A 25,336-nucleotide genomic window follows, 5' to 3' on the forward strand; every position below is an offset into this window, starting at 1 on the left:
GGTTACAGTCAAGTCTAGTGGATTTTCTAGTTGAAAGACCAGCATTTCACTTATTTTACCTTATTTTAAAATGTATGCAGCAAGATATTAGAAACATCTCTCCGTATAACGGAGTTCCATGACAAACTACAACAAAATCAATCACAACTTCACATTAAGTTTATAACGTGTATCTATGAGATTACAAACACTTGTACTGTTAATGTTTTGCCTTTATATGCCAAGCACGATGGAATTTTTGTGTTTGGCATAACTGTAGAGTACCTAATTCCGCAGCTTTGTCTGTTCTTGTTTTTTAGTATTGACAAAAAAGAGAAGACTGTCAACTTGTCTCTACTCCCCGAGGACACTGGGAAGGCAGACATCCTTCCAGAATCCCTCAATCTGCCATTGCGTTATATAGGAAAGAAGAAAAAGGAGTATGACCTGAAAAAGAAACGCTCGCTGACTGAATCTGAAGAGGTAATTAAACAGCGTTCTTGCTCTTTTCTTTCAACTTAAAGGGTTTACAATAGGTATTATTTTCAACATAGAATGTCTTTTAGCACTCAACTGGTTTGGCTGCTGGACCAATCACCATCCTAAAATTATGGTGAGCCAAATAGGGAAAAATGTTTCATCTTCTATTTAACTAAAGGACTCAATTTAAAACATTCATATTGAAAAACATTATACATTTAATACACTTCCTTGTGGTCTAATGTGTAATGGCGGTGCTTTCGTCAAAATTTCAAGTATGTAGGAAGGCAAGATTGTTTTATAAATATCTCTGTCATGGCTTGATTTATATTTACCGGACTTATGCGGAGCCCAAATATACAAAAACATGTAACAATAAGTAAGACAAGTTGGTTTTGCATTATAGGGCCCCTTTAAGGTACTGCAAAATAAAGGTGTGCCAGCACAAAATAAAGTTTATTGATCATTTCAGGAACAATTCGGTTTGATCCACAATCTCACAATTTTTTTTTTTAAACAAAAATCGCCTGTAAAGGTTTTCTTTTCGGATCCTGCTAACGTTTGGTATCAGCGTTGCCAAACGTTCAACAGCTAATGTAATTGTAAGTGCACCCTCCGTATCAATCATTAATTCCAAAAAATGTTTTATTTTGTACAATGAATTGAGCCCTTTTAATACATGCCTATTAGCTACAAAGCTACAAAAAGAGAAAAAGGACTGTGAATCCAAGCCAAAAAAAATATGGAGAAAATACAATGATCTAGATCAGTGGTTCTTAACTTTGTTGGAGGTACTGAACCCCACCAGTTTCATATGCGCATTCACCGAACCATTATTTGTTGAAAAATAAAATGTTTTTTTCTCAAATTCAAGACAAAGTTATATATTTTTTCACTGGTGCACAAAATGAACTGTGCATGAACATCATCGTGTTCAAAGAACAAAACCAACACAGTGCATGAACTCACAACAAATTACACATCTGCAAATCAGATGGAAAATTAGAGGGAACATTGTTTGGGGGTATCCATAATAAGTTTTTATTTACACGATGAGTCAGGTGTGTCTTGACCTCCGCGGCGGAGGCTCCGCCGAACCCCTGAGGCCGACTCACCGAACCCCTAGGGGTCGATCGAACCCAGGTTAAGAACCACTGATCTAGATGAATGAGAACATCCATACATACGGAAAAAATCCATGATGATTGGTTGGTATTTGTATGATGAGTCACAATTGGTTAAGATTAAGGCGAAACATTACAGACTGGCCAATCAGAGGCAAAATAAGGCACGTCATCGAAATTAGTTAGCAAAAGCGTTGTCGTCACTGTACGGAGGATTCATTTTTCAGAATTTGCTGTATGAAAAGAAACCCTTCAAAATAGAAGCAAAATATTATTTTGGGTCGGTTTTTTTTCTCAGGCAAAGACCCCTGACCCACTGAAAACGGGCACAAGTCGCAACCCACCAGTTGAGAATCCCTGTTCTAGTAGTTATTCCTTTGTGTGATGGTTAGGAAAAAAATGTTAATCTTTGATTATCTTGCCAGAACCAAACCGAGGCACCACCAAAAAAGAAGAAAGCACGTCCAGTAACAGTGACTGGACAGGACAGTGACAGTGGGGTTGAGGTCTACTTCAGAGAGGACGAAGATCATGAAAATGTAGAAAAAACAAAACCGGCAGCAGCAAAAGTAAGCAAAATTATTGCCATTCCGTCTTTTTTGTTTTAGTTTTCAAAATTTGACATGCAGTTCAACTGACATGTTTCTCAGCAGGTTCCAAATTCTAGTGGACCATCAATACTGCAGGTGGCAGCTGGATTCTCCTGGGATGTTGGCCTGAGCTCACTGAAGCCTGCTACAGCAGACAAGGATGCAGACTTCAGTGATGGAGAGAACCAAGAGGAAAGCAACAAGGTGAGCCACCTGTTTTTTAAACGTTACATTTCTGCACTATCCTCATCACTTTTTGTTGGTTTTTCTTTGGATATCACTAGTCTCAGAAGAAGTCTCGGTATGAGCTACAGCAGGAGAAAAAGGTAGCAGAGAAAGCTCTGGTGCAGCGGGAGATGGACCTGATGGACCCTCAGCTCAGGCCTCAGGATGCAACAGCATTTGAGCGCCTCCTGCTGGCCTCGCCCAACAGCTCACTCCTCTGGCTTCAGTATATGGCTCACCACCTGCAAGCCACGCAGATTGAGCAGGCCCGTGCTGTGGCCGAGAGGGCCCTTAAAACTATTTCTTTCAGGTAGGATGCTGACACAATGTTTTTTCGCTTTAGAAAAAAAAGAAGAAAAAAATATTGCAGGGGTGTAAAAAAAATCCAGTTAGCAGTGTTTTAGTTGTCACTGTTACACTGTTCCGAATCTTCCTTGATTATTGTCCAGAGAGGAGCAGGAGAAGCTGAATGTGTGGGTTGCTCTCCTAAACCTGGAAAATATGTACGGCACAGAGGAGAGCCTCAAGAAAGTGTTTGAGCGGGCCCTGCAGTTCTGCGAGCCCATGCCCGTCTACCAGCGGCTGGCTGACATCTACGTCAAGTCTGACAAGATCAAGGTAGACACAATGCTTTTCTAGGTTTATAACTTTACTTCCCGTGTTGAAAACTGGATCTGAACACTTAAGAGCTATATATGTCTTTGTTTTGCACCAGGAGGCAGAAAACCTGTATAAGTCAATGGTGAAGCGTTTCCGTCAAAACAAGGCGGTATGGCTGAGCTATGGTAACTTCCTGCTTCAGCTGGGGGAGAGTGATTCTGCCACCGCTCTCCTGCAGAGGGCGCTCAAGAGTCTCCCTACCAAAGAAAGTAAGTGAAATTGTTTAGTGTAGGGTTGTCCCAATACCAATGTTTGGTTACCGGTACTAGAATGTATTTTGATACTTTTCAAAATAAAGGGGGCCACAAAAATGTCATTTTTGACTTAATTTTAATAAAAACATCTTACAATACCTTAAACATATGGTTCTTATTGCACTCAAAACAATTATAGAAGATTAAAACAAAAAATAAAAGGCATTGGGCTTTTATAAGTGCACTCAAAGAACAATTTTATACATTACATGTAGTCTGCCAGTATTAGATTAGAATAGAAATCTTTATTGACCTTGTATTAAATGCTTCGTGATTATTGTTGCAACTCTTGGTCTGTGCTTTAAGACAAATAAATCATTAGTAAATATTCAAATCAATACTATAGCTGAAAGTACACAGATATGAAATGTTGCAGGTAAAACACACATTGTTGAAGATGAAACACAAATTCTAGTATTTTGTTACAAAATTCAGTCATTTCACGTGCATTAGTTTGCGCTACGTAGGCGGTTTGGACGCTAATATTTGGCATCAAGCCAACCAGCTGTGTGCACGTCAACGTATCTATAAGTGCACAGCTGGAGAACTAGTTAAGTACATTACCTTTAACTTACTGTGTGGGTCTGGATTAATGTTGTTTAAATATTTACCTAAGTTTGAAGCGCAGGTTGTCTTGCCACCATTTGGCTAGGCATGTTTTAATACACTGCTTGCAGCATGACGCTTCCGTGTTTACAAGCGTCACCTTGATTGATAGTTTTGAAGCCCAGATACCTCCATATTGCGCTTCACACACCTTCTTTATAAACCAGTAGAATTGCCTCTATTTCCATTTTTTCTCTCCTCACTGTATCTGCTTGTGCGCGCGCTAACACACTCAACATGTTCCATGGCTCAGCAATGTCACGGCAGCATGCGAATGGAAAAAAACAAACTGGTATTTTCCAAAGGCAGTGTAGTACTGTTTTCAATTCCCGGTTTGCCGTACAACCCTAGTGTAGAGTTAATGCTTTGCAGGCGCATCCCGTATTAAAATGTTGTGCTAAAAATGTTCAGGAGTTCAATTAAGATAAAGAGACGTATTAATGGCTCAAGACGTTTTTGTTCAACTTTATTTGGCTGATTAGAGCTTGAACCAGCAGTTAAGAATATCAAACTTTTTGACAATTTATCAAATTTAAGAGTTACTCATTTTGGGTTTTTTATTAACTGTAAAAAATAATCATAAAACCTATTACATACATTTTTGCAAGATGTCATGCCTATTAATGAGTGTTAGTCATCTTTGTTGTACATTTTTCAACATCTGCTGGACATACAGGAAAACAAATAAAAAACCTTCCTCTGAACCTTCGGTGTGAGCTAACTGGGGGGAAAAAAAATAATTTGGATATACAACATTTACTGCACAGGATAATGTACAAAAATGTGACTTTTGCAAGAATATGTGCATTTTGGAAAAAAACGCATTCGCAAATGTGCAAGGATGTGCACAAACTATCTAAAAAAGAAACAATGCGAACAACTAAATGTGGATTGAGATCCTACAAGTCTTCCTGCTCAAGAAGACACATGTACGGTACATACAGGCTCATCTGAAGTTTGCCAGTCAACACCTGAATGAGAAAAGTCTTGGAAGAATGTGATGTCGTTAGATGGAACCAAAAATGGATCTCTTTGGCATCAACTAGACTTACCATTCTTTGAGGTAGAGAAACCATCAGTATTTGGAGAGGGTTGCAAAGAGAACTGGGCCAAAATCTATTCTGAGATGGTGACCAACAACAGGAAATATCTGCGCTCGCCAGTAAGAGTTTCTGCACAAAGTATTAAGCCATGTTTTGCTTGGGGATCACATTTTTATTTCAGACTATCAAATAAAAAAAAATATTGTATAACTTTTTATTTGAGTATTTTTTGTTGCTATTCTGTCTGTTGAAAAACCTGCTTTAAATACCTTTTTCCATTGTGTATATCACATCAGGTTTTGAACCGTTCTTTTTTTGTCCTCAGGTGTGGATGTGATTGCCAAATTTGGCCAAATGGAGTATCGCTATGGTAATGCTGAAAAGGGTCACGCAATGTTTGACAAAGTCTTGACAAGCTACCCCAAACGCACGGATATCTGGTCAATTTTCATTGACTTAGTGGTCAAGCATGGGACACAGAAGGAAGTCAGGTGAGGACAAGTTGTTTGGTTTGCTATACATTTCCAATCAATCAAACCTGTCTGCAGCGGCCACTCAAGGGAAACGGGTAAAGGCTGTAATAAGCAGGTTGGCATGACAAACTCACATGTTGAAGCTGAATATGACAGGAAGCGTTGGATTAGTTGTACAGTATTAATAATTGTACTTATATAGCACTTTTAAAATATACTCAGACACTTCACATTAAAAAAAATGACTGTGACTTTAGTCTAAACGTCAATGTGACCTGAATGCGACAAGTATGTGACTTTTTTTGTCAGCTTCGGGTGAGCTACGTCATTCGTGTGCACTGGTGGATACTTCATCACAACATCCGGTTTCAGTGAGCGAAGTTTTTTTTTTATCGACAGCCAAATTTTCAATGCAATAGTCAATAGTGCGCAAATAGGCTATATGTAATATATGAAAATACATTTTCAGTCCTATTGTTGAAGGACTGGAATTGACGCGGTGGCGTATTTGCTTACATGTTACGTACATTGCGTAAGTTGTTAACGCAAGTGAGTTGAAAAATAAAGCTACCATAGATCCACGCTGATGTCCGTGTTGCAGCTACTTAACAGCCATAAAAAGATTAGAACCCTCACAAATATATTACATTTTATTATATCCATTCATACATTATATTACTTTACCGGTAATTTATTTTCACATTAAAAAACACTCATTTCTAAAGGTGTGGCGCCCATTAGGAGGTTTGAAGGTCTAAACCGAGTATTTTATTTTGAAAATAAACCAGATGTTTCTTTGTGTGTCTGTGCAAGACTTCTTGATGCTATGATATTTTAGTGGTGTGCAAGCCCATATGAACTGCAGGCACGCCCACTAGCTAGTTAATTCTGCTAGCAATGTGACTATGCTGAGAAAATGCCAGCGAAGTGCAGCTAATGATTCCAAACAGCCAGATAGTAGTGAAATGTAACAAACGGGCCTATATATTTGTGTTTTTGGGCTTGCTCTGCACTTTAATACTATTACTGAGTGTTCTAACAAACAGCATATGTTTTTTTTGTTTTGTTTTTGTCCTGTCCAGTATATATACATATAGTTGATGTAGATGCCCATATTGGCTCAAACAGCATATGTAGTGCGATGCCTAAACTACTATTTGTCCATTATACGTGAGGCAGAAGTAAAGACTAAATTTGTCGGAACTGAACTAGGAGTAGATGTATCTACTGTAAATGTGCCTGGTGTTTTTTGTTTTAGAGAGGCATTATACATTTCAAGGAACTGTATTGTCATAGCAGCACACAAGACACGAAATGTTGTACCCGAGGTCCCAGATTTAGCCCAATGAGTACCACAAGAACAATAGTACAATAGAACCTCGATTTACGACCCTAATTGGTTTTTGAACATTGTTAGTAAACCGAAAATTTCATGTAGTGAAGCAGAGTTCTCCAAAGAATCTTACATGAACATGAATAATGGGTTCTAGCCTCGACAAAAGTCTTTACCGTAATAAAAAAAAACTGTACACTTGGAAGACACTATACTGTGTGTGTGTGTGTGTGTGTGTGTGTGTGTGTGTGTGTGTGTGTGTGTGTGTGTGTGTGCACCCAACATCATAACAAGGGGTAATTACTCACCAATATCTTTTATATCCAAATAACATTATAGCAAGCTTGAATGTCAACACACACACAAAAGTCTCGTTGTTGACCTCCAAAACATTAACCATCCTATTGCTAAAATAAAAAAACTAAATAAGATAAATCATTTTACCTTGTGTCTGCAAATATTTGTGGCGTTGTTGAACATTCTGGGAGTTTTGGAGTGATAAAGGAGCACTGGCTTCACGTATTCACCGCTAGCATTACCACTAACTGGCAGTGTGAGGCGATCCTTCATCGGCTTGTGTCCCAATAGTGCCTTCTCCTTCGCTGTGGCATCTTTTTCGGTCTCATCACAAATCAAGACTTGCTGTGAAACAAATCCCCCTTCGCTGATAAAATCCTTGAACTGAAAGGACCGCAAGCCGTAGGCTGACTAGCTAAAACGTTACCTCAAAGCAGTTGTCTAGCAGCCTGAAGCTATACAGCGAGACTGTGAGAGTTGGACACATTTAAAGTGTTTCGGATCACACAAAGTGATCTCTAAAACAGGCTGACACAGCTCTGACCGGCGCAAGGTATGACAATTGTGGAAATAAACTCGTCAGAAGCGCTGCTTGCCGTTTAAGCACTTTGAAATGGTACGCCTGTGTGTACAGGACGTAAACAAAGATGTGACGTAGGGGGCCCTGCCTTATAAAAACAACCGTGCCTGCATGTCCAGGAAGTGATGTCATCAAAATGAAACCCCTAGATTGGTTCAAGCGGCATGCAAAATAAAAGAATGAATGATTAAAGCGTTTGTACGCGGAGACACGGTTTGCACACAGAGGCATGTTTGGCACAATGTGAAGATGTATGATGTAAAGGTCGCTATTAGAGGTGTTCGTAAATCAAGGTTCCACTCTACCGTATTTTTCGGACCATAGGGCGCACCGGATTATAAAGCGCATCAATGAGTCCCGGCTAATATTATGAATTTTTTTCTACATTTTAAACACTTCCTTGTGGTCTACATAACATGTAAAGGTGGTTCTTTGGTCAGAATTTTGCTTAGATTATGTTTTACAGACCATCTTCAAGATGCACTGTTTTGTCTCATTTATGTGGCTCCACTTCGACAGCGTCTTCTCCCCGTCATCTTTGTTGTAACGGTGTAGCGTGTAAGGGCGGGTGTGACGTCCTATGCAACCCAGTAATTGACTACGGCGTGGAATACAATGGCGGAAGCGCACATTTTTGGGACTTATTCCAGATCCCAAATACACAACAGCAGGTACCAATATAGGTAAGAAAAGTTGGTTTTGCATACTAGGTCGAAACAAAACACAAGATAATGTCTCCTAACATATGCCATTTTGGGGGTCCTTATCCACACACCATAATAATACGTTGAAGCACAGTACTCTGACTACGGTAGCCGTAATGGTCTGACAAACCATCAAGCGGTGCGGCTTTGTAGCTTACTAAAGTGGTACGACAACATTTTGACAAACTTTTGAGCGCCATGTGCTATACTCTCAATGAAAGATCGAAGTTTTGAGCTTGCTTGCTAGCGTCCTATATTGAACAAGCGTCTAACTGCAGTGCACACATATCTCTGTGTGACTGCCATCTACTGGTCACACTTATCATTACACCATGTACCAAAACAAATAGCTTCAAAGTCGGTAAGCACAACCAGAATCAATCTGTACATTTGGTGCACCAGGTTATAAGGTGAACTGTCAATATTTGAGAAGATGAAAAGATTATAGTCCGAAAAATACGGTAATTTGTTTTCGGTGGTGCCATTGAGATAAAATAACTAGAAAATTCAATAATAGAAAATTCAGTGAGGTTTTGAAGAAGTCCATCCATCCATCCATCTTCCTCCGCTTATCCGAGGTCGGGTCGCGGGGGTGAAAATTAATTGATTAATAAGTGTACGAACCTTAATAACACTGCTATTCTCCACGAGGAAGTGTTTGTGGCAGCCATAGTCAGGTTTGACTGTAATAATATTGACAAGCTAGTTGTGTGTGTGTGCAGATAAGATATATAATATATATATATATATATATATTGTATACATAACATAATATATATGTTTTATATATATTTAGGGTTTCCCCTTAATGTAATTGAACGTGGCGCGCCGCCACTGCATTTTTATTACCGCCACATCGTAAATTTAGGGTTCTTTTTTTGTTTTATTACTTGAAAACAAATTAAAGTAATATATTGTAGACCCCAGAAGAAATCACAAAGTCAGACGCTATTTGTAACTTTCGTTTAGTGAGTGCACGCTTCCCCGGACTCACAACACTTTTGCAATGTGGATGTAATTGTTATATATATGCTCGCTGCAGCGCTCCTCTTTAGTCAGCGACATCGAGGGACAGAAGTTAAGTCTCTAAAAAGGAGGACATTTTATAACATCACCAGAAGATGCTACATTTGTTGCTAGTTGTTTTTAATTTTAAAAGTCATTAAAATTCTGGAAACACCTGAAAAAATCTCAACATGGTACATTGTACAAAAAGCAGCAACAATTGAAAATATGGCAAAATGATAAATAATATATGTTAATAGTAATTCATAACAGATTTGTTTTAAGGGTATGTAAAAATGTGTTGAGTCTTTTAAAAGAAAATCATACAATTGCAAATTACTTGATGACGTCATGGTGATCACGCCCCCACCGCCAACGGTATCTTGGCAGTTTAGGGAAAACCCTGATATTATATATATATATGTATATACATTTTATATAATGATGTATAGTATATATATAATATGATACATGTGTTACATTATAGACAATATACAGTACAGGCCAAATGTTTGGACACACCTTCTCCTCAATCAATGCGTTTTCTTTATTTTCATTACTATTTACATTATAGATTGTCACTGAAGGCATCAAAACTATGAATGAACACATGCAGAGTTGTGTACTTAACAAAAAAAGGTGAAGTAACTGACAAAACATGTTTAATATTCTATCCATCCATTCATTTTCTACCGCTTGTCCCTTTTGGGGTCACGGGGGGGTGCTGGAGCCTATCTCACCTCATCGCAGGGCCAACACAGATAGACAGTTTCTTCAAAATAGCCACCCTTTGCTCTGATTACTGTTTTGCACACTCTTGGCATTCTCTTGATGAGCTTCAAGCACACATGTGAAGTTAAAACCATTTAAGTTAAGTTAAGTTAAAGTTAAAGTACCAATGATTGTCACACACACACTAGTTCAGGTGACTACCTCTTGAAGCACATCGAGAGAATGCCAAGAGTGTGCAAAAAAGTAATCAGAGCAAAGGGTGGCTATTTTGAAGGAACTAGAATATTAAACATGTTTTCAGTGATTTCACCTTTTTTTGTTAAGTACATAATTCCACATGTGTTCATTCATAGTTTTGATGCCTTCAGTGACAATCTACAATGTAAATAGTCATGAAAATAAAGAAAACACATTGAATGAGAAGGTGTCCAAACTTTTGGCCTGTACTGTGTGTATGTATATATATATATATATATATATATATATATATATATATATATATATATATATATATATATATATATATATATATATATATATATATATATATATATATATATATCTATATCTATATATATATATGTATCTATATATATATATATATCTATATCTATATATATATCTATATGTAGATATATATATATATCTATATCTATATATATATATATAGATATATAGATATATCTATATCTATATCTATATCTATAGATATATATATAGATATATATATATAGATATAGATATAGATAGATAGATAGATAGATAGATAGATATTAGGGCTGCAACTATTGATTAATTTGATAATCGATTAATCTGTCGATTAATAATCGGATCAAAGAGACAAACTACATTTCTATCCTTTCCAGTATTTTATTGAAAAAAACAGCATACTGGCACCATACTTATTTTGATTATTGTTTCTGCTGTTTGTACATGTTGCAGTTTATAAATTAAGGTTTATTTAAAAAATACATATTAAAAAAAAATTTAAATTCAACAAAAAAAATAATAAATTGCCTCTGCGCATGCGCATAGCATAGATCCAACGAATCGGTGACTAAATTAATCGCCAACTATTTTTATAATCGATTTTAATCGATTTAATCGATTAATAGTTGTTGCAGCCCTAATATATATATATATATATATATATATATATATATATATATATATATATATATATATATATATATATATATATATATATATATATATACTGCATATAATATTTATTCTATTTTCCCCATAGGGCTCTCTTTGATCGTGTCATCCACCTGAGTGTGTCGGCGAAGAAGATCAAGTTATTTTTCAAGCGCTACCTGGAGTACGAGAAGAAACACGGCACGCCGCAAAGCGTGGAGGCAGTTAAAAAGAAGGCTGTGGCTTTTGTGGAAGGCAAAGGCAAACATGATTTCCACTAAAGACCAAGTGTACAATTTCATATTGTAAGCGTTGGGAATTGTTCCTGCACATTCTTAATAAGATTCAACAACATTCTGACATTTGTTTTGGACTGAATTCCTGGAACCTGAAGATTTAAACCCTTTGTAAAAAAAAATTTTAAAAAGTGTGCATTTATCTTCAGCAAAAATGCTCAACCAACATTTTGCATTTCATCTCAATTCTTTTAACATTTGTTTCATTATGAATTTTTCCTGTGACTCAATAAATCTACCACTATTACAATACATTACATTACATTTTATTTAAAAGCAACAAATACAAAATAACAATATACAGGGACACATTTAGTACAATACATACAGGCTAGTTTACTATCCATCTTTCAAAAGAAACCTTCCTTGGACACACAATCTGAAACGTTGCCTACGTACATCCGTCCTGCTGGTTGCGTCATCCAGACGGCGAGGCTTCCATTTGACTGCTTGGGTGTTTCAGCGACCCACACTGTGGCAGTATTGATTGTAAAATGCATGTGGGGTTAATGTGTGGACTATTTGTGCTGGCTGGTTTGGTAACACCCGTGAGGTGGAAGAGGTATCTGTACCACCGCTCCTGTTGTTCTATTGTCCAGCAGTGCAGAACTCTGTTGTCCCTTTTCCAGTCAGGCTGTTGCTGAGCAGTGTGTTATGGGAGTTAAGCTGTAAAGAAAATATCCCTTCTTTTGATCTTATACCAAATCTTCTGTCAATTCCACCCCGTTTGTAATATTGCTTAAAAGTCAGCAGCATCACGGCCACCTGGGATCATAAACAGATATTTTTGCGAGATGTCCTGTGAGTCGATGGTCATCTCGAGTCGTGTTTTAAATGGATGTGTTCTTTTTTTTAAGAAAAGTCCGCTTCGATCCTCCATGCCACGCTCACACCTCCTCCGGCTCCATTGGAGCCTCGGCACCCTGCGGGCCGTCTGTGTGGAGCCGGAGGATGGGCTTGTTGCACATTGGACATACGCTGCGGATCTCCAGCCACTTGAGCAGGCACCTGAAGAAACAATAGGGGTCATCTTAAAACACTTTTTTCTTTCTCTACAATGTTCTCAATTTATATATTTTATTGAATGCTTGGTTGGCGCTGTGTATTCATTGGCCACAACAAGTAAAATTCTACCTTTTGAACAATACAGTGATGTCTCGTTTGTCGCTGTTAATTATTTCCAAACAGGACCGTGATACATAAATTTTAAATTATTTTCATTGCTAGACCATTAAAAAAACTGTACATCCTTCAAAATGTTGTTCAACAGTATGACAGCATTTTATATATTAAAATACCCTTTAGTCACCTTTACACTCTTTTAATCCAATAGAACACAGGTTATAAACGCAAGGCCCCGGGGGCCTGATCTGGTTCGCCACATAATTCTGTATGGCCTGCGAAAACCTGTAAATAATAGGCGTCAAAGTACTTTTTTTACTAAATGTATTTATTCTTTCCATTTTGACCAAAAAATTACATGTAGCCTAGTGCAGTGGTTCTCAAATGGGGGTACGCATACCCCTGGGGGTACTTGAAGGTATGCCAAGGGGTACGTGAGATTTTTTAAAAATTTCTGTCAAAAAGAACTGTGAAAAGAAATGCAACAATGCAATATTCAGTGTTGACAGCTAGATTTTTTGTGGACATGTTCCATAAATATTGATGTTAAAGATTTCTTTTTTTGTGAAGAAATGTTTAGAATTAAGTTCATGAATCCAGATGGATCTCTATTACAATCCCCAAAGAGGGCACTTTAAGTTGATGATTACTTCTATGTGTAGAAATCTTTATTTATAATTGAATCACTTGTTTATTTTTCAACAAGTTTTTAGTTATTTTTATATCTTTTTTTCCAAATAGTTCAAGAAAGACCACAACAAATGAGCAATATTATTTAATAAATCAGAAACTGATGACATAGTGCTGTATTTTACTTCTTTATCTCTTTTTTTCAACCAAAAATGCTTTGCTCTGATTAGGGGGTACTTGAATTAAAAAAATGTTCACAGGGGGTACGTCACTGAAAAAAGGTTGAGAACCACTGGCCTAGTGCATGCAATTTTATATATTTTCAACTTTCTTTAATGCATCAAATATTTTTATTTCATTAAAAATAAACACTACCTGCTTTATTCAAAGCAAGCTATCCATCAAAATGTGCACTGTTACTGTTAGTGGATTTAAAAAACATTTCCCTTTACAGTAGTATGCTGTGAAAAAAACATTGTAAATTTTGCAGTAAAACTGCAAAGGTTTGCTGCCATGTAAAGATTTTACGCATTAAATCTTTTTTTTTTTTTTTTTTTTTAAAGAGTATTCGTAAAAAAAATGTATTAATTGTGTATCAGATCATCTTGTAATTACAATACAAGCAAATCCTTCTGCAATATCAATCCATCCATTTTCTACCGCTTGTCCCTTTTGGGTTCGCGGGGGGTGCTGGAGCCTATCTCAGCTGCATTCGGGCGGAAGCCGGCGGGGTGCACTCTGGACAGGTTTATTCAATTATACAAACGGCCCTCTGAGGGCAGCTATAACTGTGATGTGGCCCTCAATGAAAACGAGTTAGACACCCCTGCAAAATAGTGGCCACGAAACTGAACAACGTGATCTGATTGAATTACTTCCTGTGGCTGAGCCTATCCGTGGCTACGAAACTGAACAAGATGGTCAGAGGTCAAATTGGTCCATGCATGTTCAACAGCTTCAGGATCTTTATAGTAGGAATGTCCGATGAGGTGGCGACTTGTCCAGGGTATACCCCGCCTTCCGCCCGATTGTAGCTGAGATAGGCTCCAGCGCCCCCCGCGACCCCGAAGGGAATAAGTGGTAGAAAATGGATGGATGGATGGATGTCCGATAATGGCTTTTTGCCGATATCCGATATTCCAATATTGTCCAACTCTTTAATTACCGATACCAATATCAACCGATACCAATATATACAGTCTTGGAATTAACACATTATTATGCCTAACTTGGACAACCAGGTATGGTGAAGATAAGGTCCTTTTTTTGAAAATTAATAAAATAATATAAGATAAATAAATTTAAAACATTTTCTTGAATAAAAAAGAAAGTAAAACAATATAAAAACAGTTACATAGAAACTAGTAATTAATGAAAATGAGTAAAATTAAAGGTTAGTACTATTAGTGGACCAGCAGCACGCACAATCATGTGTGCTTACGGACTGTATCCCTTGCAGACTGTATTGTTATGTATTGATATATAATGTAAGAAACAGAATATTAATAACAGAAAGAAACAACCCTTTTGTGTGAATGAGTGTAAATGGGGGAGGGAGGTTTTTTGGGTTGGTGCACTAATTAAAGTTAAAGTACCAATGATTGTCACACACACACTAGGTGTGGTGAAATGTGTCCTCTGCATTTGACCCATCCCCATGATCACCCCCTGGGAGGTGAGGGGAGCAGTGGGCAGCAGCGTAGCCACGCCCGGGAATCATTTTTGGTGATTTAACCCCCAATTCCAACCCTTGATGCTGAGTGCCAAGCAGGGAGGTAATGGGTCCCATTTTTATAGTCTTTGGTATGACCCGGCCGGGGTTTGAACTCACAACCTACCGATCTCAGGGCGGACACTCTAACCACTAGGCCACTGAGTAAGTGTATCTTGTGTTTTTTATGTTGATTTAATAAAAATAAAAAAAATAAATGAAAAAAAAAACAATACCGATAATAAAAAAAACGATACCGATAATTTCCGATATTACATTTTAAAGCATTTATCGGCCGATAATATTGGCAGGCCGATATTATCGGACATCTCTACTTTATAGTGTCCAATTCCGTAGTTTTTGTCTTGTGGAACTACAATTTAATCTGTTTTGTTTATTTAAAATTCAAGGGGAAAAAAAGACGATCCAGCCATTTACATGCTAACTAATTACGGCTCCATAGTAACGAGATCTTCTAACGCTGTGTTTTCGTTTTCAATGTTTTGACTTTAGTAGCACTCACTTCTTGTGAAATGCATGTGAGCACGGACACACTCCCAGTTCATCTCTGGTCCTGAACTCTTCCAGACACACTGCACAGGTTTGCTGCCAAAACCACAAAAAGAATGCAAGTCAGACAAAGTCAAATGTTACATCACGCACTTATTGTAAAACACTTTTTTTGTAATAATATGTATTAAAAAAAACGAAAACTTCCCAACACCTCTGTGTAAAATGTAAAGTGGAGATGTGACATTCGCGAATGAGTCAAGTCTTTTGAACGGCTCTTTGAAGTCTGCGATGAAAACCGATTCGCGGTTCGTTTGGAAGCCGTTTTTGTGCGCATGCGCATTACGCGTCACTCAAATGTATTTTTATTTTTAATTATTTTTATTTTACTTTTCTGGCTCATTGGTCACACCTTATCTTATAACTGCTTTCAGTGATTGTTTCCATGATGACAAAAAAAATAACGAGCAAGTCTTTTGAACGGCTTTTCATAAAGACCATCACTAATTTAAATGCAGTCATACAAAAATACTTTTATAAAGAGCTACTAATGCACTACAGGTACAATTAAAGGTTTAAAAAAGTAAAGGACTTACTCCAAGAAGGCTTAGTTTCTTGCTCGCTCCCTTCAGCACCACCTACAACGGGAAAGAGGATACGGAAGCACACATAAACACAGTATAATTAGTGCCAGGAGTATCAGTGTCGTTCATTACAATCACCACAAGATGGCGACAAAGCTATGTACTACTTTTTTCAAGCACAACGTAGAAGACCAACATGTGTTTGTTGACCTTAGCGTCACCGCCATTACGATGATGGATGGCCTGGCCCCGTCTCTCGTTTGTAAGTATTTTAACTTATGTGTATTTTATTGTAGCGTCTCCTTTAGTGCTCCCAGCTTCCCAACAATCATTTTGTAAACAATTGTCAAAATAACGTGCTATTGTTACATAGTTAAAAAAAAAAAAACTGTGATAGTAGTTATACTGTCGTGCCACTGTTCATTGTTAAGTTTATATTAGTGACTCTCAAACTTGTTTCAACAAGTACCACCTCATAACTAAACTTGTCTCTTCAAGTACGACGATAATGACTAGGGCTGTGAATCTTTGGGTGTCCCACGATTCGATTCAATATCGATTCTTGGGGTAACGATTCGATTCAAAATCGATTTTTTTTTTTTCAATTCAACACGATTCTCGATTCAAAAACGATTTTTTTCCCAATTCAAAACGATTCTCTATTCATTCAATACATGGGATTTCAGCAGGATCTACCCCAGTCTGCTGACATGCAAGCAGAGTAGCAGATTTTTGTAAAAAGCTTTTATAATTGTAAAGGAAAATCTTTTATCAACTGATGGCAATAATGTAAATTTGTTTTAACTATTAAATGAACCAAAAATATGACTTATTTTATCTTTGTGAAAATATTTTACACAGTGTGTTGTCAAGCTTATAAGATGCGATGCAAGTGTAAGCCACTGTGACACTATTGTTCTTTTTTTTAATTTTTATAAATGTCTAATGATAATGTCAATGAGGGATTTTTAATCACTGCTATGTTGAAATTGTAACTAATATTGATACTGTTGTTGATAATATTCATTTTTGTTTCACTACTTTTGGTTTGTTTTGTGTCATGTTTGTGTCTCCTCTCAATTGCTCTGTTTATTGCAGTTCTGAGTGTTGCTGGGTTGGGTTTGGTTTTGGAATTGGATTGCATCGTTATGGTATTGCCGTGTATTGTTTTGTTCGATTGATTAATTTAAAATTAAAATAAAAAAATAAATAAATCGATTTTTTAAAAATGAGAATCGGTTCTGAATCGCACAACGTGAGAATCGCGATTCGAATTCTAATCGATTTTTTTCCCACACCCCTCATTAAAATACAATAGCCTAGTAGACTTGTCTTTTATTTTGTAGTAGTAGTAGCGACTTCCTTGTTCATTTTCGGAATCTGGTCAACTTCCTTTGTATACACTGGAGTCTGATAAAGATCACATTTTACTTGCAGTGTAAACAGTCAGTTGGAAAAAAAATCTGATTTTGAAAAAATCTAATTTGGGCAGCTTTGGCCTGCAGTGTAGACCTTTCTCGAGCCGCATGCGGCTCTTTAGTGCCGCCCTAGTGGCTCCATGGAGCATTTTTTAAAAAGGATTAAAAATGGAAAAAGATAGGGTAAAAAAAATGTTTGGTTTGTTTTACTATATTTTTAGTTTGGGGACAAACATGACGCAAACCTTCCCAATTGTTAGAAAGCCCACACTTTAATATGTTTGCGTGTATGCTTCACTGGTGAGAGTATTTGGTGAACATCGTTTTGTCCTACTAATTTTGGCGGTTCTTGAACTCACCATAGTGTGAACTGTGACGCAACAGTTTGTTTACATGTGCAATCTTCCACTCCTTTGTCTTATTTTGTCCACCAAAAGTTTTATACTGTGCGTGAATGCACAAAGGGGCGCTTTGTTGATGTTATTGACTTGTTGGAGTGCTCATCAGGCATATTTGGTCAGTTAATGACTGCAAGCTAATCAATGCTAACATGCTATTTATATTTGCATGTCTCATGACACATTATCTGTATGTAATATTGGCTGCATTTCAGATAGTTGTTTGTGTGCCATGTTGTTCAAGACCACAGCAATCTTTACCTAGCTTGCCAAATATTGTAATAAATCTGTTAGAAGAAGACAGCCTGCTGTTTCCTTTAACTTGGACACACACATCTATACTTTTGTGAGGTGAAGTGAATTATATTTATATAGCGCTTTTTCTCTAGTGACTCAAAGCGCTTTACATAGTGAAACCCAATATCTAAGTTCCATTTAAACCAGTGTGGGTGGCACTGGGAGCAGGTGGGTAAAGTGTCTTGCCCAAGGACACAACAGCAGTGACTAGGATGGCGGAAGCCGGGATCGAACCTGCAACCCTCAAGTTGCTGGCACGGCCACTCTACCAACCGAGCTATACCGCCCCAATTTAAACATACTTTTGAACATTAAAAGCCAGTAATTTCTGATTATCTCACCTTCTGAGTAGCCTCTGATTTACTAATGGTTTCTAATGTTGTAAAAATGTGTAGAATAAATATTAAATTTCAACATTTCTGTCAACAAAGATTTGCTTCAGCCTGCGACACATAGTCATTTTGATAGTAGGCTATTATAGCTAATATAGACACTTACGTCATGTGTTGCCTTCATTATAAGACTTATATAAGGCTTTTCATTTTTTGTGGCTGCAGACTGATTTTCATCCATCCATTTTTCTACCGCTTGTCTCGTTCGGGGTCGCGGGGGTGCTGGAGCCTATCTCAGCTGCATTCGGGCGGAAGGCGGGGTACAGCCTGGACAAGTCGCCACCTCATCGCAGGGCTCCAGGCAGATTCGTTTTTTTGTATTTTTGGTCCAATATGGCTCTTTCAACGTTCGTACAATGTTCTGTGTACCTTCCGTTCATTCTATTTCAAATTCTTAAATGCAAATCAAAAAAATCATTTCGGACCATTTTTTCTATTTTCATTTCTGAAACAAAAGTTGGACAGCTATTTAATGACTTTGACAAAAAAATGACAATAGGACTCCTGACAAACAAAGATGTAACTGTTATGCTAACAACATGCTAAACGCAAGGGAAAGCTAAAATACTGCTTCCGGTTCAATTTGTCATTACACAGATAACCACGCATTTTTGCATACATCCATCCATTTTGCTACCGCTTGTCCCTTTTGGGGTCGCGGGCGGTGCTGGAGCCTATCCCGGGGGGAACCCACGCAATCACGGGAAGAAAACATGCAAACTCCACACAGAAAGATCCCGAGCGCAGGATCGAACCCAGGGTTACTCAGGACCTTCGTATTGTGAGGCACATGCACTAACCCCTGTTCCACCGTGCTGCCCGCATTTTAGCATTTTGGATGACTTTTTTTTCCCATGTTTATGTTTATTTGGAAACATTAAAATACATAAAAAGGAAAACAGCACAAAATCCAATTTTATGGCAATATTTTAATGAAAATCAACCCTTTTTTTGTCTGTTTTAAAATCTGCCATATATAATAAAATAAAAAAACGGCCCTAATTTTATTTTTTGATTTGCGTTTCAGAATTGGAAATTGAATGAACAGAAGGTACACAGACCATATATGATACAGTTAAGACCTTTTTTCCAGTTTTGCATTACCACTATGCCTTTAGGTAATGTAATGTAATGCAATTTATTAATTAGGTATTAGGACAGGCACAACACAAAATTAAAATAACAAGATAAATACAGAGTCAGACTAGCTTCATATTTTAAACCGGTATTGATATGTGACAAATGGAGTACTTTTATAGCTCATTAATTTGTTTTGTCTTCTTGTTCCAAGTCCTTCAGCCCAGAAGTCTTCAACAGAGGGTCTGCAGAGGTACTGAAAGGGGGTCGTGAAATCTTTGGTCGATAAGACTTTTTTTCCCCAATATTTTTTTTAATTCCGTATGCAAATTTTCTACTACTATTTTTTTAACCAAGGTAAATATATTTAAATACACATTAACAACAATGCGCTAGCGATTAGCACGCTAGTTGCCAGCTAGCTATTATACTGTATTGTTTGAATACCTTTTGCACAATAACAAGTTATACCCTGCGGTACATCATGCTCTTAAATTGAGGATATAATAGATACAACTGTGCAGTGTTTATAATTTAATCATAATGCAAGTAACCATTTGAAAGGGTATAAACTTGTATTTATTATTACTGTGGAATTGTTTACCATTGTACTGTAATTGGAAGGTAAATAACTTTTATACTAAACAAACCAAGAAAAAAATAAAATGCACTGTAGTATCTAAACAAAAATGTAACTTAAATAAATATTGAACATCTTAAAGTGCATTTTATTCCCAGTTGGAAAAATGAGGTCGGACATTGTCTTTTTGTTTATTGTCATGACGTCCGTGGTGATGGGCATATATTGCCCATCCTGTTCTAAGCTGAAATATTACCACAACGGGACATTTGGCTTTGTAGTCACTTTTTTTTTTCCCTCCTATTTTTTGTTGCACCTCTCACTGGCAAGTCGCGAGTAGTGAGTGTAAAGCTGGCGTCCCGCTCTCCTCTCAATATTGTGAATAACTGAAAAGAGGGCTCACGGGTTACAGTTAACTCTACTGATAAATAAAAATGCTCAAATCCTGAGGGCAATGCACAGAGTGCCACTCAAAAGCCAATGGCGACGGAGAAAAACAAAAAACCTTCGCCTCTCGCAGTTACGTTATTGCACTAATTAAAACCTCAATGTCGATTATTCATGCAGCCCCGAACTAACAGTATTTTTTTCCCCCAAGAAAATAATTACGGCTGGTGTTCTGGGGTTTTTGACCTCTGGTGTAGCCTCCGTAATGATCCTTACGCAGGTTTATTTTTGAAAATGTTGTTATGGATACGTCATACATCAGCAGTCCAGAGGAGCTTTTGTAACCTGTTTCGAAACGTTTTATGATCATTTGTATGCTAAATATTATATTGCGAGAATACTTTTAAATCAAGAATATTGTTAGCTGAATTGAATCATCACCCCAAGAATCGGAATTGAATCGAATCGTGAGTTGTTGTAAGATTCTCATACCTACTGTATAGCATATCTTATTTATGTACTACAGAATCTATCTACTATATTGGATAAAACAAGTGTAAAGTTTAATGTTAGGAGTGTAATTCCTCCTTTAAATTCAAACGGCATCGTCTTTTCAGTAAATATAAAGTATGTAGGTCGCCACTTGCCATTAAAGTGACTGATTGCAGTTGTTGCGCCACTGCTTCGAGGGCACTAACTTTCCAAAGTGTTGTAAGCATTATTTTCTGTCGTAATCCCATGTAACACACTGGCATATTGTGTGTTGTCAGCTAATGATTGCCAGAGTTTAGTTACTAATGTTAGCTATCATTGAATGGATATTCTATCATAACAACATGATTGCAAATTGTTAGTTGCGTCTCTTGAACCGGCTTTGTGTATGTCGGGGGTCAGCAACCCGCGGCTCTTTAGCGCCGCCCTAGTGGCTCCCCGGACTTCTTTCAGAGATGTGTAAAAATGGAAATGTTTTAATATATTTTCTGTATGAGAACTAACATGACACATACCTTCCTAATTGTTAGAATTCCCACTGTTTATGTTATACATGCTTCACTGATGAGAGTGTTTGGCAAGCACCGTTTTGTCCTACTAATTTCAGCGATCCACAGAAAGACGGGTTTTATGCCACTCCTTTGTCTCATTTTGTCCACCAAACATTTTATACTGTGTGTCAATGCACAAAGGTGAGCTTAGTTGATGTTATTGATTTGCTGGAGTGCTTATCAGGCATATTTGGTCAAACCATGACAGCAAGCTAATCGATGCTAGCATGCTATTTAGGCTAGCTGTATGTACATATTGCATCATTATGCCTCGTTTGTAGGTATATTTGAGCTCATTTAATTCCCTTTACTTATGTCCTCTGTGTATTTAATTTATATTTGCATGTCTCGTGACACATTATCTGTATGTAATATTGGCTGCATTTGTCATAGTTGTCTGTGTGCCATGTTGTTCCAGACCACAGCAAACATTACCCAGATTGCAAAGATTGTAATAAATCCATTAGAAGAAGACAGCCTGCTGTTTCCTTTAACTTGGACACACACATCTATACCTTTGGCCATTCTAAGCCAGTAATTTCCAGAAGTTATCTCATCCTGTGAGAAGCCTCCATTTTACTAATGATTTCCAATGTTGCAAAAATGTGTAGAATAAAAATTAAAATACACCATTTCTGTCAACAAAGATTTGCCTCAGTCTTTGATAGTAGGCTAATATAGCTAATATAGACACTTACAGTGTTGCCTTCATTATAACACTTATATAAGGCTTTTAATTGAATTACATTTTTATCTTTTTCAAAATTTTAACTTTGAGGAAGTTGCAAACATACCCTTTTAAGGGGCTATGGTATGTTCCGCAGTTAAACCAGTTGGGAAGTGAGAGCGCCTGCATTAGATGACCTTTATATTTTCTAAAATGACTGACCTCATATTACTCTTTTGGAGCATGATAAAGATAATCTAATCTTAGCATTTAGTTTACACATCTTCTGATGGTCTGTGGAGCATTTTCACGCTGTCAATCAATGAAGTATTTGAAATGAGAGTGTATGTAATGCTATATAGAACATAGTCTAAGTCAGTTCTGGGTGTGGGGCCTTAGGTTGCATGGCTTGCATGGTTGAATTAAAAAAGCCCGACATGCTGTGGTAGTATTTAGAGAGTGTGTAGTTCAACACATGCAGACACGGCAGTGATATACCTCGTTGTAGCTGAACTGCTCCCTTGTTCCTTGTTGTTTCAACCTGGCAGTGAGACAAACGGCACACAATCATCATTTGATAGACACAAACAATACACTTGATTTGGTATTCATGCGTTATAGCACCTTATGAGCACTGTCATGTGTAGCTGAAAAACACCACTCAAGGCTTAAGGATGATTAGAAGGCAGGCAGGCATGTTCGACCTTTGTTGATTTGAATGCATTAAATCAGTTTCTCAAATAATGGGTCAGGAGTCAGACTATTACTGCACGATTAATCAAGTTTTAATCACGGTTTTGGTTGCCACACTTAACATTTAACATTTAAAAAGCAGACTCTGCTGCACATCAAATCAAGCACTTTCACATTTGTGAGGGCAGAAGAGCATCAGTGGCTCGTCTTGAAGCCCCGGGAAGCATCTCCCGCACAGCCCAGAGCTCTATGACCACGCGACCACTTGGCCGGCTGGCATTAACTCAGTTTTCCCGAGCTCATGCAGCCGGTCGCCTCACTTCCTTACATCGTTTCACTTCTGTGGAGTCCTCGGCGCGTGCGTTAAAGACCACACCGCTGTTAAAAAACAGCGACAGTTTCACTTGTTTCCTTGGAGTCCCACTAGCAGGACTAAAGACTAGCTACCGTCCTAAATAAAGTCTGGAGACACTACTCTGTCGAGTGCCAACACTGGAATTCAAGCATCTGCGCATGTGTATTATCCAGGGAATGTAATTGCGCACCATTTAAGGACTATTTCGAATGAGTACCATTATTACACTAAATAACGCAATATCATTTTTCGTTTTGTCTTTTAATATACAAGTTTCACACTACAAACAATCAAATGTACACTACCGTTCAAAAGTTTGGGGTCACCCAAACAATTTTGTGGAATAGCCTTCATTTCTAAGAACAAGAATAGACTGTCGAGTTTCAGATGAAAGTTCTCTTTTTCTTGCCATTTTGAGCGTTTAATTGACCCCACAAATGTGATGCTCCAGAAACTCAATCTGCTCAAAGGAAGGTCAGTTTTGTAGCTTCTGTAACGAGCTAAACTGTTTTCAGATGTGTGAACATGATTGCACAAGGGTTTTCTAATCATCAATTAGCCTTCTGAGCCAACGAGCAAACACATTGTACCATTAGAACACTGGAGTGATAGTTGCTGGAAATGGGCCTCTATACACCTATGTAGATATTGCACCAAAAACCAGACATTTGCAGCTAGAATAGTCATTTACCACATTAGCAAAGTATAGAGTGTATTTCTTTAAAGTTAAGACTAGTTTAAAGTTATCTTCATTGAAAAGTACAGTGCTTTTCCTTCAAAAATAAGGACATTTCAATGTGACCCCAAACTTTTGAACGGTAGTGTATGTGGTGTCAGATTGATGGCGCACGGGTAGGGCCGGGCGATATTGACGAAAAAGTATATCTCGGTATATTTTTACTTAAATTCAATACATATCTCGATATATTTTGCGGTGAAAGTATACATATAAAGATATTCATTTTTGTGCGAGATTCATTGAAATTGAAGTCAATGACAACTGTCCTGCAAACAGTCAGCGTCACTTTTATTAACCCAGTTAGTCAAGATGGATATTAACAGCACAGAAAAGAAACTGTCTAAGTAGCACAGAATTACATAACATAGATAAAATAGAAAAATATTCTTTCTACGTAAAATAAATGATATAGCTGTGCAAATAATACAAAATGTATGAAACTCAGATAAAAAATACATTTGCAGGCAGGCACTTTTTAATTCCCAGTCGACGATGTATTGAACTGTCACACATGTACGGTTCTGGTCAGCGCCAAGAAAAGTGACTTGACTTAATTGTGCGGCTATGATCGTCCTCACTTCGACGTACATTTTTGGACTCATTTCCCGTGCAAAATATGCCTGCCTTGGCAACTCCAGAACAGTTTTGATTTGGGCTTACATGGTAAACAACTCAAACTAATGTTTTTACCAGACGTATACGTTTGTCCAAATGTGGCCAAGTAGACGCATTGTGGGTTTCCTGGATGTCGTCTACATCGCTAAAGTAAAATCTAAAGAAGAGAATCCCTCTGCCATCTTCCACTAATTTTTTTAATGTATAAATTGCTCTTCGCTCCTACGACTCTCTCGTCGTCATTTGGGATGTCTGTTGTGATTTCTCTTCCTGGTTCCATGACCCGCCCTATCTTGCCTCTGATTGGCCTGTCCCTAATGTTTTGCCCTAATCTCAACCAATCGTGACTTATCATAGCAACAACCAACCAATCATGGATGTTCTTGCACGTGCAAGCAAGTCTCAGAAGGAGAAAGGGGAGGGGTTTAGTAGCCCATGGATGATTAGAGGGAAAGGGAAGAACAAGGAACACAACAAATAAGCGGTGTTTGGTCATATTAACGTGAAATAAATTATATTGATATTACGATATTTTCTTAATTCATATCTTCTTTAAAAATATATCAATATATCTTACAAACTCGGCAGCACAGGGGT

At 37.5% G+C, this 25,336-nt stretch overlaps 2 protein-coding genes across 5 annotated transcripts in view; one reads left to right on the top strand and one right to left on the bottom strand.

Annotated features, from left to right (window-relative positions):
* pdcd11 (programmed cell death 11) overlaps positions 1-12,374 on the top strand; it is a 34,070-nt gene extending 21,696 nt beyond the window's left edge. For 2 of the 3 annotated variants that reach the window (XM_062032986.1, XM_062032984.1), the window contains exons 29-36: positions 300-462; positions 2,009-2,152; positions 2,234-2,377; positions 2,458-2,708; positions 2,848-3,016; positions 3,114-3,267; positions 5,287-5,452; positions 11,335-12,374. In XM_062032986.1, coding sequence (XP_061888970.1) covers positions 300-462; positions 2,009-2,152; positions 2,234-2,377; positions 2,458-2,708; positions 2,848-3,016; positions 3,114-3,267; positions 5,287-5,452; positions 11,335-11,506 — 1,363 coding nt within the window. In that variant the 3' untranslated portion in view covers positions 11,507-12,374. The remainder of the gene's footprint in view (positions 1-299; positions 463-2,008; positions 2,153-2,233; positions 2,378-2,457; positions 2,709-2,847; positions 3,017-3,113; positions 3,268-5,286; positions 5,453-11,334) is intronic. The other variant, XM_062032985.1, reaches the window with a different exon arrangement.
* Positions 11,591-25,336, bottom strand: part of zgc:175214 (uncharacterized protein LOC557610 homolog) — a 31,954-nt gene continuing 18,208 nt past the window's right edge. For both annotated transcript variants that reach the window (XM_062032989.1, XM_062032987.1), the window contains 4 exons: positions 22,836-22,878; positions 16,091-16,132; positions 15,508-15,590; positions 11,591-12,529 (listed from right to left, as the gene is read on the bottom strand). In XM_062032989.1, the coding sequence (XP_061888973.1) occupies positions 12,409-12,529; positions 15,508-15,590; positions 16,091-16,132; positions 22,836-22,878 (289 nt within the window). In that variant the 3' untranslated portion in view covers positions 11,591-12,408. The remainder of the gene's footprint in view (positions 12,530-15,507; positions 15,591-16,090; positions 16,133-22,835; positions 22,879-25,336) is intronic.

Source organism: Entelurus aequoreus, linkage group LG22 (assembly GCF_033978785.1).
Source record: "Entelurus aequoreus isolate RoL-2023_Sb linkage group LG22, RoL_Eaeq_v1.1, whole genome shotgun sequence".
Classification (NCBI taxonomy): Eukaryota; Metazoa; Chordata; class Actinopteri; order Syngnathiformes; family Syngnathidae; genus Entelurus; species Entelurus aequoreus.